The sequence below is a fragment of the Tursiops truncatus genome, chromosome 10, assembly GCF_011762595.2.
Source record: "Tursiops truncatus isolate mTurTru1 chromosome 10, mTurTru1.mat.Y, whole genome shotgun sequence".
NCBI lineage: Eukaryota > Metazoa > Chordata > Mammalia > Artiodactyla > Delphinidae > Tursiops > Tursiops truncatus.
Genome location: NC_047043.1, coordinates 34607514 through 34622139, shown reverse-complemented (window position 1 = coordinate 34622139; position 14626 = coordinate 34607514). Strand labels below are relative to the sequence as shown.

Genomic DNA, 14626 nt, shown 5'->3' with positions numbered 1-14626 from the left:
CCAGCCTCCATCTTGAGCCTGGACATTTGGCCAAGGACCTTGTGTCACCGAAGCTGACCCTATATTCACAAGCACCTGTGGAGTAGAATCGGCTCAGGTGGTGAGACTTTATCACTGGTCTACAGAGCCACCTGAGTCCTTTTGGAACCAGCTGAGATGCCATCTCAGCCTCTGGGGCAGCTGCTTCCTTTTCTTTCTCCCTTACTCCAAAGGGTCGGCATTTAGATCATTCATTTCAGGTAGGATGAAAACATCTCTAACCAATCCAAGCCCTCGCACGTCTCCTTGCCAAGGCTGTGAGTGTTTTCTGCATGTCTTAAGGAACTCTGTATCCACAAAGAGATACAATTGTGGCACTTGACGGCTGAGGAGTGTTAGAGTCATTTGTTCATTCAACCAGGGATCTGTAGATGTCCGCTAAGTCCCAGGGACTGTGATGGGCTGTTGGGCACAGGATATCATTTAATCCAACCACCCCCATTTTACAGATGTTGGAACCTAGGCACAGAGTCCCTTAGCTGGTGAATCTTTAAGGCAAAAATCGGATCCCTTAGATATCACTGATTTATTCAGCTAACACTTAGGGAGGACCTTCTGTGTGCCAATCACTGTGCTTGGGGCTGGGGGAGAAGGATAAAAGACTTCTATACTATAAAGATAAAAGACTTCTATACTTGTATAATTACTATACAAGTGACAAGTTCTCTTATAGAAGCATATGCAGAGTTCCGTGTGAGCCCAGGGGAAACTGAGATAGCTCTGGGGAAGGGAAGCTTGGACTGTCTGCCTTTGGAAATGTCTCAGAAAGAGCTGCAAGTTCCGAAGGGAGGAAGATGTGTTCAAAGCTCAGAACCTTTTCTTCAAGCAAAGGCTTAATGACAAAAAGAGAAACAGAAGTTGCTTTGGTTGAACCAGGTGAAAATCCTGGGGTCCTGCCATTTGCACCCTGGGTCCCCTCACCCTCACCCTGTGGTCCCAAAGGGGCCATAGGGTGGCCCAAATGGGTCCCCTAGAGCCCATTTTGAAAACCACTGGGCTAGCTGATGCCGGGAGGGTTGCTCCAGTTGTCTCCATCAGTGGTTCCTCCCCTCATCCTGGAATTCCTGGTCTCATACTGGGTGCTCAGTCCAGTCTGCTGAATAAATTGATGACAGTCTGGCCTTTTGCTTTCTCTCAGATTTGTGGCTCCTGGGCTCAGAATTCCAAAAAGCATTTCAAGACTCAGGCTTAATTTTCCACCACACGGGAGAAGGTGGCAGTGGTGGTGGCCTGTCTTTGGAGAATGGCAGGGACGCCACAAGAGGTCACTGCAGGAACACCGTTCAGGAGAAAAGAACTCCTCAGAGCGCTCTAAGCTGGAACAATGAGGTAGAACAGGGAGCCTTCAGGGTCAGTGCCTCTGTCGACCCTCATTAAGGCCCTGCTGGGATTCAGCGCTGTCACTGCCCGCTCTTCAGGTCAGGTAGCGTGCACTACCCGGTGGTAATCCAAGGGCCCCACGAGGCATTGCAGCTACAGTGGCCTGTTCTCAGGGGTCGCTTCTGCGTGGCATGTGGTCAGCGTGGGACTCCCCGGGCAGCCCCAGATTTCGCTGGGCAGTGTCTGCAGCAGGTTTACCCAGAGATGGCCAGGAGTCCTCAACCCCTCCCTGGGCCTGGGCTGCAGGTGTGTGTACCCGGAGGAATCACCCAGTGCAGGGGCCGGGTGAAGGCTTGGGTGAGGGGGGTCTCCAGGGTGGTACAGATTATTTACTCATCAGTCAGGTAGCAAATGCTGAGGAGTTCGAGCTACCGCCTGGGGCTTTCTTTTCCTAAAAGGCCTCTTTGACCAAGACTTCCTTGCTCAGAAATGCTCAGTGGCTCAACTGCCTGTGAGAGAAATCTTTGGATTCAAGGCTCTCAGTGAACTGGCCCAGCTCACTGTGTTAGCCTTTTTCTGGACTACTTCATATCAACTCCCCACAAAGCACAAAACAAACACATACCCCCCCCCCACACACACTGTATACACCCCCCCACATACATATACATACACATCACACACACACTAAATACACATACATCCCCTTCATACATACATATCACACACACACACACACACACACACACACACACCCCGAATCAGCCTTCCCCCCACTCCCCACCCCAGCACACACACGACAACTATCCCCTGCTCCCACCCTCCTCTCTGTGGTTCTGACTCGTGCTTATTCTTCAAGGCTCAGCTCAGGCCCATGGCCTTGGTGACACCCCCCAGGGGCCACTCTCTCTGTTAAGATCCTGGAGCTCTGATGGTCTGTCCCTCTCACCTGCCACATTTCACACGCTACTTGGTAGTGCGATGGGCCTTTTGAATTTTAATCACAGGCACGTGGTAGAATTTTGATTGTGAGCTGCAGGAGATCCAGGCCCTGATCAAATATTGCTTGGAAGAGACACCTGAGAGAGAGGGCACAGCTCCCGTTCCTGGGATGGCTTCCTGGGCTCGCCCTGAGCTGTGAGGCCGTCAGAAAGCAGGGTTCCTGGAGTACATCACCTCTCAGTGAGTTACGCGCTAATGTCAGGCCTCTCGCTTTTACAGAGGGTCAATGCGAGAATCATCTTGTGGAACATTTCGGTATCTTTTGTAAAACTGCAGTTGACGACATCATTCACTATGTCACTCAGTGTCCTTTACACAAAGGTCCCCACGATAAATTCTGGTCTGTGTTTAGTTCCAGAAGACATTTTATTTCTGCAGATAAATTAGTTAGTATGCTTCCTGTGGTCAGAAAATGAAAACTGTGTAACTCTGGGTACTCCTCTTTCTGCTCGGTGGCTAGATAAGACAGAGTCGGATTTATTGCCTTGTGTTGTAATCCGCTCAGCTGTGGGCTCCGAAAGCACTTACTCCTTCTACTTCTTTTAAATGGACTTATTTTACGTTCAAATGTCTCATTCCACTTTTGCAAGATGTGTGAGTCTGGGAGTCATCTGGGGAAGCATTGACTTGGCCTGTTTATTGCCTGTGCTGGCTGCCGGGGGTACAGAGATTAACTTGACTGCCCCCAGCTTTCCAGGAGCTCACATTTTAGAGTGGAGAATAGCTATGGAAATAAATAATTACAAAACAAGGCTAAAGGACAAAGCAGACTGGCGAGAAGCGGGTGGGCAAGGCTGCATGAAGGAGGTCAAGGCCAACTTGGTTTGGGGCTACAGTAGGAAGAGGACAGTGGATAGAATAATACATATGTCTAAATCCGGAATTAGATAAAGAGTTATCTTTTTAACGTATATATCCCCTTGGGCTGGCTACGCACCCTTCGAGGGCAGGCACTGAATCCCTGTCCCTCTGTGGACTCCATAGTGCTCAGCCTGGGGCTGAGGGCCGTGCGGTGTGGTGGTTACAGCACAAGCTCTCAAGCTACATCTGCATTTGCATCCTTAGCTGAGCAAAGCTGGGTAGGTTCACCTTAACCCCTTTGGGCCTTAAGTAAAGTGAGGATAATAGTAGTACCTCCCGCATGGGGATTTTAGGAGCTTCAAAGAGGGAAATACAAGGAAAGAGCTTAGAGCCATGGCACATGGGGAGGTACTCAAGAAACGTCTGCTGATTAGTCCCCGCTGCGTCACTGACAACACTTTACCACGCTGGGGAGCTAGCACAACAGAGAGGGAAAAACACACGCAGCTGAATTCAGCAAAGCACTCTCAACTCAGCCAGCTCGATCTAGTTCAGTTAGGATCACTTTCAAATGATGCTTCATTGAAAAATAATAGTTTTATTGTTTCCTGAAATAGTGTGCGGGAGTCAGCCCTGCTCTAAGTCCACCAGTAACTTGTTTGTTGATGATATTCTTAGAACCGGTCATTGATGATTTTCTTAAGAAACCCACCCCCTCCAGCTCTGGCTGTCACATCCAGGGGGCCCACTGGGCCCAATTCTTCTCTTGCCCCACCGTCTCCGTCGGTTTCCCTGGTCACTGCCTTTCGAAAGGACCAGGTTCCTTGGGTGGGCAGTGAATGCGGGCAGAGCCATGATGTGGATTTTCAGCTGGGAAGGGGAGTAGAAGGCTTCTGAAGAGCAAAGATGCTCACGCACAGAATGGGCCTTTCCACGGGTGCTTCTCTGTGTGCCAGTGGCGTGGCGGGAAATGGTTAACAACCAGCTCTCTGGGAAAGAAAGCCCCAGTTTATAACAGTATTTGCCCTTGGTGTAGATACTCCCACTGTGGCTGATTTCAAGCTGCCAGTGGGATGTCACTGAGGGTGGAATTGGGAAGAGAGGCACAGAAGCACACCGTGAGCCAGTGTGTCCAGGACACAGACGCAGTCATTGTGGATAACCTCATGAGCAGAGATAGCAGTAAAATGTAGTAAATGAATCAGGAAGTGATGCATTTTGAGTGTTCCCCAAATTCCTGACAGGGTGGCATGCTGTCCCCTGGCTCTGGCCGAGATTACACTTCTGCAAATTTTCTTGGCCGTATGTCTACTGACACAAGCAGAGACATATTCTTACGCAAAATACATGAGAAAACTTCTCCTGCTCAGATTTGCTTATTACTCCTGACCCCCCCAACCCCCCAAAACCCCAAACTCAACCAAGCGACCCCACCTGCACTTTCATGGAAACTTAGGAACATGTAGGTAAAAGAAAGAAATAATATCAAAGGGAATACTTGAAATGGAGGGTGAGGGAAAGTAGGGAGGAGAAGAAACAGACAAAGAAACAGAACAGAAAGGGGGAAGGAACCGCAACACAAACCCACAGAGATGGAAGGGTGAGGCCAGGTGTAGTCACTGCCTCATCCCTGTACTGAAGCCCAAATTACAGGACGTCAGGAAGCCAAATACACCGAGCGAGTTGTTTTTGTTCTTACAGGAGCCATGGCTCCTGGCCTTCAGCCCCAAGGCTAGTCTGAAGGGCAAGGGTTAAGGCAGGAAATGGCGCTGTTAATAATCTGCTGCATTGAGAGCTTTCTCTCAATGAGAAGAAGTCCCTTCTGAAATGTGTCCCTTGGGACACATGTGCACCGGCGGGTCCACAGCCCCATCAGACAAGCTCCTAAGGCGTCTGGATAGCAATGTGGCATTTGATCTCAAAATGGCAGCTGGGAGATGGTAACACTTCTTCTCTAATTGGGATAGTATGCTTTTAAGATAAATAGTATTTCAAATGCTCTTAATTAGACTTTCAGCCAAAGTGCTTTCTGTTTGAAGTTTGCTGATTACTTCAGGCAAAGTTGGGCCCTGCTGCACCTGACACCTGCTATAGTTCATAAGAAGGCTCCCAGAGAGGTGAACACAGGAATTAAGGAGGAGCCTGCGGTTGAAGAGACGCAGCAGGGGGCGGGGGGCGGGGGCATAGAGGATGGAACACCTCTTGCCCTGAAAGCCATGGAAACGACTCCCCAGGCTCTAGAGCAAAACCGCCCTTGGAATTACTTGAGTGGTATTTTCCACATCATTGTTTCTGTTCAACAAGCATCATGAAGACTGAAGAAGAGACCAGGTGGCAGCCAGCGCTAGGGATGACTCCCTCTCCGGTGACCTGCACCTCGGCGCAGCTCCCCACAGAGGTCCCTGTGCCCTTCCCAAGCACGGCGCTATGAGTTAGGGCCCCGGGCAGCCCTGGCTGTGTGCTGGGGAAGGTGCTCTGCAGAGTCCTGGCTCCAAGACCCTGCCCAGGCCTCTGGTAATGGGAGGTCAGGCCCAGCACATCTGCCTGACCCCTCAGTCCCGGGGCCAACAGGGAAAAGCTCAGGCTCCATCAGTGTGTCTTAGGCTTCCTTGTTCTGTGTTTCTGATGTAATCAGTAGTTATTTGGTATGATCATTGTTACGACCAAAACTAAACAACCAACCTTCCCAATAATCCAAGTTACTAGGCTCAGATGGGTTACCCTCATGACGCTGGGGCTCTACTCCATTACCCCCAGAGATCCTGCGCACAGGATTTCTCCAGCTGCAGCTCATTCCAGGGGCCAGCCCCTCTCAAGGGGAATCCCATTGTTCGGAACATATGAATTGCTTATTTAATCAAAGCTCTAGAAGGCTTGATCCCAGGCTAGTGGGAGAGGATACGGGGGGCCCTGCCCAGGAGCCCTGCTCCACCAGCCTTCCAGGGAGCTGCACACTCCTCCTGGGTGACTTCCTTGGGTCACATGTCACAAGGGGGCATTTTCTGCAGATGCCCACTGCCTAAAAGGTGCCCAGGCCCTCTTACGATATCACTCTGTTGGTTTAGTGTTTGCATTATTAATGTATGAAGTGGGCCCATCGTTGTTGTGGGCAGTAAATTGCATGGGGACCAAGAGCGCCCAGTGTGGACTCAGAGACCTGGTTCAAGTCCTAGTTTCAACACTTACTAGCCTGTGACCTTGGGCAAGTCACTGAATCACCTTCATCTGGAAAAGGCACTGCGCTCTTAGGACTGTTGTGAGGATGAGGAGACGTGCACATAAACCAGTGCACAGAGATAGTTCAGCCACTGGTAGCTGTTTTCATCACCAACCGTTACTGCTGCGATGAGTTAGTCGTGGTTCTAGAAAGCTCCGAGTAGGACCCTGAGGAGCTGGGACATAGGGGGTGAATTGTCCCTGGTCAATTGGTCCCAATTGACTGGTCCCAGAGAGGAGGGGCGTCCCAAGAAAGCTGCACTGACCGCAAACCTCCCCTCCTTTAACCTTCCCAAGGGTTCTGGATGGGTTGTTGTTCAGCTGGGCGTGGGCTTCCCACACCAGGTCAGCCTGTATTACCTTCCCCGTCTGCTTGCAGGCTCCACTTTGTACCCACCTAGAGCTACTTGCTGCACGTGCCGCTGGGTGATTTCTTCCTTCAGGCGACCTGTCAAAGACACAAAGGAAACCACGGGTGAGTCTCCAGTGGGCTGGAGGAAGACGTGGCCTAGGAAGCAGGTGGCGAGCTAAAAAAATTAGGTAGAGTATGAAAGACCAAGCAAGCATAGCCCTGCAGGCCCTGGATGTGTGGAACAAGAGGCTGCAAAGGCTGGGGCCCTGGCGTATCAATATAAGCACACATTTCACCTTTGGACTCTCTGTGGGTTCAGTTATCTTAGTATGTCACTCATAATTTTTGCTAGGGCTACAGTCTCTTAAACAGTTCTATGTGTCTATTATTAATGAAAGGGGAGGCAGGATTCGATCTTTTAATAATTTATAGGATCCCTTTTAAATCCACTTCTTTCTTTTAAGCTATAAGAAACTGTGTCAAAAAATATGGTGGTTTTAGTTGATGATAACCTTAATATGAACACGACAGTTGATCATTTGGTAGGAAACACATCTAATTCCACGTTGCACCAATAAAGGTCTAGTGTGTAGATCAAGGGAGGTGAGAGCACCGCCGTACTCTGCAGTGGTCAGACCACAGTTGGTTATCTGTTCTAGGAGCTACTTTTTGTAAGGAACATTAGTAAAATAGAAAATACTTAGAAGATGGTAACTGGGATGGTGAGGGCTCGGAAACCACGCCATGTGAGAAATGGTTAAGGTGACTGGAGATGTTTAGACAGGAAAAAAAAATATTTGGAGTTATGGAGACAATGGCTGTCTTTAAAAATCTAAACACTGTTATATGGATGAGAGAACAGATTTATTTTTGTCCTACTGCTGAGGGTAAAAGTCAAGTCGAATGAAGGCAGACTTGGGGCTCAATACAAGGAAGAAACAGCTCACAGCGAGGACTGTCTCCACGTGGATTAAGTTGTCTCAAAATGGACTAAATCTCCTGGCAGAGCAGTGAGCCCCTTCCTGAAAACGCTCAAGCAGAAGCCGGGCAGCCATCTGTTGGGTTGTTAGATGGAGAATTCCTGCCCTGGGTAGGAGCTGGGACCAAATGACCTCCAGGCTTCCTCCATCTCTGAAACTCCGTGATGCCGTGCTTGAGGCATGGCTGCAACAGCAGCCCTGGGGTTAGTTTATGTCCAAGCGTTCAGCGCACTTGTTAAAATGTCAGCGCTGTCTGTATTGCACGTCCCATTGGGGAGATGTGATCAGACCACTGGGGGATTCTGAGAAAGCCTGGGAACTTCCTTGCTTCCTTTCCTCATATACAGTTCATTCTATGCCTCAAAGGCTACACCTGAACTGAGCTTCCAGTGAAGCAGTCACAGGAGACCTTGTCACTCCCCAAAAGTTCTAGGGCACTGCTAGAATATTATGACTGGGAGGGATGGCAGAGGTCATTCAGTTTAATTTCCCACAAAATTTAGGAGTCCCTTCTACAGAATGAAATGGTCATTTCACCTCTGACTTATATGTACCCCGGCTGTTCCACTGGTTAAACTGTATATAAGGAATTGCTGATGTGCTATTGACACCTGATTCCTTGGAATTTTCCTATTTGGACCTGGTGTGTTCTCTGGAACAGCACAGAAAAAGGATCCTCTCTCATGAGCAGTGAGACCCCTTTACACATCTGAGGGTGCTATGGTTTCTCACTTAGATGTGTCCTCTCTGGGTTAAACATCCCCAGTTCTTTCAGCTCCACCTTGGAAGCCACCGTCTCCTGGTGTGTCACTGTGCAGGTCTGCCCTGCCTTCCACGTGTCCCCCCTGGAGAGAACTACGCACAGAGAGGGAGCCAATGACTGGGTGGAAGCAATCATTGCACCCTAATTCCAAGTGGGGGCGAGTGAGAACTTAGGGAATGTGTTGGAAGGGGGTGAGGAGGCGGAAACCTAGCCCATGGATGAGTACTGGATGAGCCTGGAGCCACCAGGACCTGAAACCCAGCCCAGACATGGCCAGAGGTGGGCTCTCTTCCCCACGTGACCCTAGTGTCTGCACCAGCAGAGTCAACGAGTTGGGGGCACAGGGGTGGTGCTGGGCTGAGCCTCCAGTCTGCCTCAAACATTGCTGACTTGATTTTTAAAGAAGCACGGCACACACGGTCTTCAAATAAAAGGAGACCGTGCTGCGGCGAATGCAGTTTCGAGGAGGTCATCGAGGGCTTTCTCACGCCCACAGTATGGAGCACCGATGCTGCTGTGGTGCCTGGCTGGTCTCCTGGGTATCTGGCGCAGGTGGCACGAGCCTCTAACGTGCCTGGGTACCACCCTCCTAATGAGACTGGACAGTGACCTGCTCCTTTAGAGCCCATACGGGCTGCCTGCCCCCTTGGAAACTACCTCCCCGACAACAAGCCTCCCCGCCAAAGAGTGTCCTCGACGGCTGGCCTCCCTGACCATGCGACTTCCCAGCTATGCGCCTCCCACAGGTGCTCAGCCTAGTGTGTTGTGGCTTCCCCTGTTGCTACCAGAGTGACCAGGCTCCCCTTCCAAAGCCCTGGGGAGGCTATATGTGAAATATTCTCCACAGATCCAGCCTGGGAAATACTGCTCATGAAAATAAAGAGGCGGGGTTTTGCCACCAGGACTGAGAGTTCTATAAACTGCACAAACGTAGATACCTATTCCCAGAACAATGAGCCCTCCCTTGGGGTCGTGAGGTGGGTCATTAGAATGCCGCAACTTGATAAAGGTAGGTGGAAAATCTGTTTAGTGATGCTCAATTCCGGCCAGTTGGCTAACACCTCCCACCACATGGCATTTTTTGCTTTTGAGAGCTTCCCAAACAAGCTTCTAAAAATAGCCTTATGGCTGATACCTAATTGCATTTTCCAACAGGGCCATTCTTCATGTGAAGGTAACAGTCTCTGTAATCGGCTGGATCTTGCAGCTCCATAGGTCTTGGCAGAAGAAGGAGTTGAGGGGGATTGCAGAATTCACTCAGCATGCAGCTCGCTGTCATTAGCACGGTGATAAATCTGCTACTTTTGGCCTGGGTTCCTGGACACATCCCTGTCCCGAGGTATGGAAAAGAGATGAAACGGAAACAGAGAACTCCCAGCCCGAGGCAGGAGATGGTCTGGGAGGGAAGCCGGGGAGGGGAGGAGCGCTCTGCTTGTAGGAGAATGGTGGTAATTTGTAATTTTGCCTCCGGTAACTTACAACAGTATACGCTGGAAACACCTTCTCTCGCTTTTGGATTCATTACTTGACAAGAGTGGAGGTGGCAGCAAGGGGTGCAGGGGTACGCTGAGCTCCAGAAGAGAGGCATGACCTTTAAAAACACCTGCGAGCAGGGTATGTGCCAAGTGGTGGTTCATAGGAGAGGTATTATCATCATGCAGAAGCAAAACTCATTCTTTTACAGTGATACTCAGTTTTCTGGATAAAACAATTTTCCTCAAGCTTCACACTGTATTTTGCACGCGTGTTAGCTTGAAATCGTTCACCAAGTGAAAGCTGTTTAGCTGGTCCAGGACAGAGCCCTTCCCTCATTCTCCCTTGGTACAGCTGTTGCAAGCTGTTTGTGCAGCTCCCACGATGCGGTGCCTTATCGAGAATGTTGATGTTCCTGTCAAGCAGTACCTATTTACTGTTCCTCCACCCTGTGTTAAGCACTGTGTTCTAAGTGCTATGGAACCTACAAACTAATAGAAGACTCCATCCTAGTTCAAGAAAGTTAGCGTGATATGGGGGATGGCAGACAGGTGGCCTGCATGCTTTTCCTTTAAAAAGCTGAACCCACGGTTGACCTTGTCCTTCCATCCTGGATGGTTTGCTTTCCTGCTGAGTCTGAGTTTGGCTCTTCAACCCAGTACTTTGGGCAGCGATAAGCAGTCACTTGGAGTTGGACTTTGAGATGAAGCAGACCTCTTTGCCGTTCTGATTTTACTAGAAAGTAATTACAGATGTGTAGGTAGAGAGAAGTAAGTTCAAATCCCAGCTCTGCTACTTCCTAGTAGGGCAGGTTACTGAACATCTCTAAGCCTCAATTTTAGCATTTGAAAAATAGGAACAATAATCTAACTGTGATAATACCTGCTTTACTGGGTGGATCAAGAGATAACGTACCAGCATCTGTGACACATGACACTAACTTTAGGCATCAAGGTACTTTCAGACATACTGGAAGGATACTATGTTCATAAGATGACAGGCCGTGAAGGGCAAAGGGCTAAATGTCGATCAGTGCTAGAGGGAAGTTCAGAGGAGGAAAAGGTGGGTTAGGGGCACTAGGAAAGGCAACATTACTAAAGGTGAGACTTGAGTAGGTTCCGAAAAGTGCAGGGGGTTAAGGGGGCCGTTGGGAAAGGCCCAGAGAGCTGGGCCCTTAAAATCAGGCACATTCGTCTCCTCCTTGCTAATAAATATTTCCAGTCACAGAGAGCTGTTGGAGCAAGATGGTGGAGGAGGTCAGGTATACATTGGTTTGGGGCAGGGGTTGGAAGGAGGGCTTGAATGGGGGAGTAAGGCTGGGGGGAGACCGAGTTCTAATCATACTAGAGTCCAGGATCCTAGGTAATAATTACCAAGGGCTTTGGACCCAGGTAAAAATCTCTTCTTCCATTTGACTCTACTACTATGGTATCCTGGGAAAATCCAATGAAAATAAACTTCAGTAGCAGGATTGGGGTGTGGGGAGAACACACAGAATGTTTCCTGCCTGAGGGGCCTCTTTGAAAGGGAAGGTCTAGTTAGTGGTTCTGAATTTGGAGCATCGGTTGTGGCTGTGACGTAGAAGCCAGTTTCCCTGTGCTCTAAATAGAGGACTGTGATTACCAGAGGCTGGATTCCCTAAGCTGTTTGTAAGGCTATCTGTGAAAAGAATGGGCCTAGCATAAATTAAGCGTGCAATCCTTAGATGAATTTCCAAGAAACGAGTACATAAATCATTTGAAGCCTTAAAATCAGGCACATTCATCTCCTTGCTAATAAACATTTCATCAGGCTTTATCTAAACTTGTTTGTGTAATCTGAGTATCTATTGAGGCAAGAACCACCTCTTCCCACCACAGCAATGGCGGGTAAAATTAAAAAAGAGAATATCGAGAAGACTTTGCTGGGTTAGATTACAAGACGTATTTCTGAACACCAGGAGCAGGACAGAGATGCAAAATGGAAAGTGGAGCTTAAGCCTTCAGCCTCGGGGCTCCGGTCTAGAGGCAGGAAGGAGGTTGAAAGTGCAAGACATGGTTGCAAGCTGCAGGGTGGGGAGAGACTCCCCGCCACCCAGCCTGTGAGTGAAAGGGGACGGAGGAAAACAAGTGCTGCCTGCTGGTGCCTGGGGCTTGGGTCACGCCCACCGCAAGCCCAAGGTGGAAGAAAGGGCAAACTCAGCCTCTCTGCTTGCTGAGCCGAGCCGCCCACTGACTCTGACCAGGTCAGCCACAGCCCTGTCCCAGTACTGCCGGGAACAGTTGCTCCAAGTTGTCCTTCTTGGAGCTGCTTTTGTACTGGGGGCCTGGAGGGTCTGTCAGACAGAGAGGGATGAGCACAAAGGGACAGGGAGAAAGAGAAAGAAAGAAAATGGTTTTCATTAAAAACGAACCTGTCCACCAAAATGCCAAAGTATATGAATAAATCTAATGCTAGAAAAAGATCGCAAAACCAATGGTTGGGACCTGAATTTGTTATAGATGAAAAGGTAGTTTTCCGGACAGGCAGAAAAAGACATTTATTGATACAGAAGCACAGAGGGCTGAATGAGCCATACTCTTCAGTTTACTGCACACCATCCTTGTCAGTCTGGGCAAAGCCGTGTGCGTGCGCTCCTGTGCCCTGCTTCTTCTAACAGGCACACGTTCTAACTGGTTCGATTCATACCCTTTTATTGTATGTAATCTTACATCTGTGTTATAAGTTTTCTGTGCAATTTGTAAGCTATGGAAGTAATGCTGTGCTACAGAGCTCATTCTGTTTCCTACCTATTTATCAGCACAGCGTTTTTGACATCTACCAGTTTTGCTATATGTGCATCTAGTTCTCAGTTTATAACTGCTACATACATTCCATACTGTGTACCCCCAAATTTTACTTCCCTTTCCTGAGGCTGGAACAACTAGATTGCCCCCCATTCCCACTAACAGAAATAGTGCTGTGATGACCATCCTTGAACATGTAGTCTGGTAAGTCTGTGAGAAAACTCCTTTGTTGGGTCTCAGCAGATCCGTATATTGAATTTGAGGCACTGTTCTCCATCAAGACTGTGCCAGTCTACACTCCCAAGACAGACTTCAAAATAAGCATGTTGAGAATACCCAAAGAGATGAATGCAGGCATAAGATTTCTTTAAAAGGAATAAGAAATCATGCAGCAAATAGGTATAAATGAAATAAGAATAGGTGGATAGGAAAGAAATTTTGAAATGAAAACTAGAATCACTGAAACGAACAAACAAAAGATAGAAGGAATAAGGGACTAAACACCAGATTGGACATATCTTAAGGGTGAATTAGTGAACTGGAAGCTAATATAGAAAAGCTCATCCCAAACACAGCACAGAAAGCAAGAGGTAAAAATGGAAAGAGCAGTTAAGAGTCACAGAGAAGAGATTGAGAGGTTTCATCATTTGCCTGATAAGAGTCCTAGAAGAAAGGAATGAGGCAGTGGTGAAGAAGCAAGATTTGAAGAGATAGCAGTTGAGATTTTCCAGAATTGAAAAAAACATAAGCCCTTGGATTGACAGTGCACTCTGAGCATTGAGCAGGATAAAGAAAAAATAAATCTACCCCTGGACATATCATAGTGAAACTGTATAACTTCAGGGGAAAAGAGCCACTATGATCAGCTTCCAGGGGACCTGCAAAGACCAACTTAGACGACAGCCCCGGCCCCAGTGACAGCAATAGGTCCTGGAGACAATGGAGGGAAATAACTGTCAACCTGAATTTTATACACAGTCCAACTATCACTCATAGGTGAGGACACAATAAAGTCATTTCCCAGGCTTCCCTGGTGGCGCAGTGGTTAAGAATCCGCCTGCCAATGCAGGGGACACAGGTTGGTGCCCTGGTCCGGGAAGATCCCACATGCCGCGGAGCAACTAAGCCCGTGCGCCACAACTATTGAGCCTGTGCTCTAGAGCCTGCAAGCCACAACTACTGAAGCCCACATGCCACAACTACTGAGCCTGCGCTCTAGAGCCCGCGAGCCACAACTACTGAAGCCTGCGCACCTAGAGCCCCTGCTCCGCAACAAGAGAAGCCACCACAGTGAGAAGCCCGCGCACCACAATGAAGAGTAGCCCCTGCTCGCCGCAACTAGAGAAAGCCCACACACAGCAACGAAGACCCAACACAGCCCAAAATATATAAATAAAATAAATAAATTTATTTAAAAAAAAGTCATTTCCCATCATAAGAGAACTAAGCTTTCACCACCACTCCCCCGCCCCCATCTCCGAAAGGACTCACTGAGAGGCAGCCAAGCAAGAGAGCATGGACTCTGGAGCCAGGCTCCCTGGTCAGCAGACCAGCCGGGCCACTTGCTGGGCAAATTCGGGTAAGTTATGAATGTCAGTGTGCCTCAGTTTCCTCATCTGCAAAACAGGGATAATGACAGTATCTGTTGAGAGGACCGAATTAGGTCACATACGTAAAGTGCTTGGAAGAGTGCATGGCGTATAAGAAGAACTATATAAGTGTAAGTCATTATTATGATGATCAGCAAGAAGAAAAACACAGAGAAATATGGAGGATAAAGAAACAATGATGAACATAAAAAAGTAGAGTACTTAAGTAAAAATATTTAAGTAGCTACCATAAACACCCTGTGTGTGTGTGTGCGTGTATGTGTGAAAACTAAAACTTTAAGCAGTAATAACACTGGAGCTAAGGT

The 14626-nt window shown here is 48.5% G+C and overlaps 1 protein-coding gene across 1 annotated transcript in view; it reads right to left on the bottom strand.

Moving 5' to 3' along the window:
- Positions 1 to 14626, bottom strand: part of KIF6 (kinesin family member 6) — a 387265-nt gene that overhangs the window by 33726 nt on the left and 338913 nt on the right. Inside the window, exon 16 of the mRNA XM_073810765.1 lies at positions 6776 to 6826. Within this exon, the coding sequence (XP_073666866.1) occupies positions 6776 to 6826 (51 nt within the window). The remainder of the gene's footprint in view (positions 1 to 6775; positions 6827 to 14626) is intronic.